Here is a 2,647-nt window from a genome sequence, read left to right as displayed (position 1 = left end):
CCTAGATGGTCTGTATATGTCCGTCCCTATAGATGATCTGTATATGTCTGTCCCTAGAGGGTCTTTATATGTCTGTCCCTAGATGGTCTGTATATGTCTGTCCCTAGATGGTCTGTATATGTCCGTCCCTATAGATGATCTGTATATGTCTGTCCCTAGATGGTCTTTATATGTCTGTCCCTAGAGGGTCTTTATATGCCTGTCCCTAGATGGTCTGTATATGTCTGTCCCTAGATGGTGTGTATATGTCCGTCCCTATAGATGATCTGTATATGTCTGTCCCTAGATGGTCTTTACATGTCTGTCCCTAGATGATCTGTATATGTCTGTCCCTAGATGATCTTTACATGTCTGTCCCTAGATGATCTTTACATGTCTGTCCCTAGATGATCTTTACATGTCTGTCCCTAGATGATCTTTATACTTCTGTCCCGCGCTGTGTCTTTAAGTCTTCAGCCGTCTCGTTGGTCTCAGTGATAGTAGAAGCTGGCGGAGACGGTGAAGACGTGGGACGTGCCGTGGTACGGCGTGATGACGGCCTGCAGGCCCTTCCTCTGCCGGTAGTGTCCAAAGTGCCTGATCCGGTAGGACCCGCTGGGGGCCTCGGGGGGGACATGCCACTCCACGGTGGCGTTGCTCTGCTGGTTGGACCCCTTCAGCCAGTGGAACCTGCAGGGACCGGGACACTGGTCAGGACGGACGCATTCACGTCCTCGGGACGTAACATCAAGACGTAGTGGAGACATACACGCCGAGGTGGTGTGTTATCTGTACGTATTATGAGCTCTGAATGTAATACTGCAGTATTCTACATACTACTCTAATGTTGTCTCTCTACTGTTGTCTCTCTACTGTTGTCTCTCTACATACTACTCTCTACTGTTGTCTCTACATACTACTCTCTACTGTTGTCTCTACATACTACTCTCTACTGATGTCTCTCTACTGATGTCTCTCTACTGTTGTCTCTCTACATACTACTCTCACCCTAAGAGACAGTTGTCTCTACATACTACTCTCTACTGATGTCTCTCTACTGTTGTCTCTCTACTGTTGTCTCTACATACTACTCTCTACTGATGTCTCTCCACTGTTGTCTCTCTACTGTTGTCTCTCTACTGTTGTCTACATCATCTTACAGCGTCAGTATTTGTCCACACCTACACACTAACCCACCTGGTCTCCCATGATGCATCAGTGTAGACAACGTCCCAGTGGTTTGTCCTGTTATCATGAATCTCCACGGTAACAAACGGTTTGTCTCTCTGCAAGGGACGCCAAAGACAGACGAGGTTAGAGAGGATGGAAAGCAAGAATCAAAGAGAAAGGAATCAGCAGATTGGTGTCTTACGATGTCCCCTGAGTTCCTAGGGTTCCCTGCTATGAACGTGACCGAGACAACGTCCCCCTGAAACACAGAGAGACACTTTGTGTTCACACAAAAACAACTGCAAGTCAAAGAAGTACCTTAAAGGGCCCCTGTTATTATTAAAGGGCCCCTATTATTATTATTAAAGGGCCCCTATTATTATTATTAAAGGGCCCCTATTATTATTATTAAAGGGCCCATGTTCTGCTCTTCTTCTCACCGGATCAGAGGACATTCATAAACCAGATCAGAGGACACTCAGAAACCGGATCAGAGGACATTCAGACACCGGATCAGAGCACATTCAGAAACTGGATCAGAAGACACTCAGAAACCGGATTAGAGGACATTCAGAAACCGGATCAGAAGACACTCAGACACCGGATCAGAGGACATTCAGAAACTGGATCAGAAGACACTCAGAAACCGGATCAGAGGACATTCATAAACCAGATCAGAGGACACTCAGAAACCGGATCAGAAGACATTCAGACACCGGATCAGAGGACATTCAGACACCGGATCAGAGCACATTCAGAAACCGGATCAGAAGACACTCAGAAACCGGATCAGAGGACATTCAGAAACCGGATCAGAAGACACTCAGACACCGGATCAGAGGACACTCAGAAACCGGATCAGAGGACATTCAGAAACCGGATCAGAGGACATTCAGAAACCGGATCAGAAGACACTCAGACACCGGATCAGAGGACATTCAGAAACCGGATCAGAGGACATTCAGAAGCTGTCTACAGACACCAGGTTCTTACAGTGTGTTCAGGGGACAGGCGGCTAGCAGATAGTGAGATGTTTTTACAGTGTGTTCTGGACTCTATGTCCTCAGTGAGTCCCCAGCGCAGCCTACCTGTCGGTAGACGGGGGACACCTGCTCCAGGACGTCTCCAAAGCTGCTGTTGTCTGGTTTTTTGTCAACACCCGGTGGACCAATCAGATTGAAGAGATTCTTCTCAAAGAAAGGAGGCTGTGGGCCGGCCGGCAGCTCCGCCACTTTGTCCTGAAAACACGAAAACAAGAAGATCGGAACCACGTCGATGAGAGGTTCTGACCATTAGTTACGCCTCGTGTTTTCTCCTAATTTCTCCAGGACACAAACACATATGAACACGTTTTTTCAGCTATTTTCTAAGTTTTTCTACTTTCGTCTAACTTGTCTTCTGCTTTCATTGCGTTTTTTTGCTTTCCTGGTGAAAGTCTGGTGTTTTCTCCTTAACTTCTCCAGGACATGAACACCTGTTTCCTGGTGAAAGTCTGGTG

General features: G+C 47.0%; 1 protein-coding gene across 1 annotated transcript; it reads right to left on the bottom strand.

Annotated features, from left to right (window-relative positions):
• Positions 1 to 299: 299 nt before the first annotated feature.
• On the bottom strand, positions 300 to 2,387 carry asah2 (N-acylsphingosine amidohydrolase 2; the record flags this gene model as incomplete). Its single annotated transcript, XM_034865485.1, has 4 exons — positions 300 to 669; positions 1,177 to 1,265; positions 1,352 to 1,408; positions 2,238 to 2,387. Coding segments are annotated over 4 exons (495 nt in total), but the record flags the coding sequence as incomplete, so codon positions are not given.
• Positions 2,388 to 2,647: the final 260 nt, after the last annotated feature.

The sequence above is a fragment of the Etheostoma cragini genome, unplaced genomic scaffold, assembly GCF_013103735.1.
Source record: "Etheostoma cragini isolate CJK2018 unplaced genomic scaffold, CSU_Ecrag_1.0 ScbMSFa_17, whole genome shotgun sequence".
NCBI lineage: Eukaryota > Metazoa > Chordata > Actinopteri > Perciformes > Percidae > Etheostoma > Etheostoma cragini.
The sequence above is the reverse complement of the archived record's forward strand: the minus strand, read 5'-3'. Positions and strand labels throughout refer to the sequence as shown.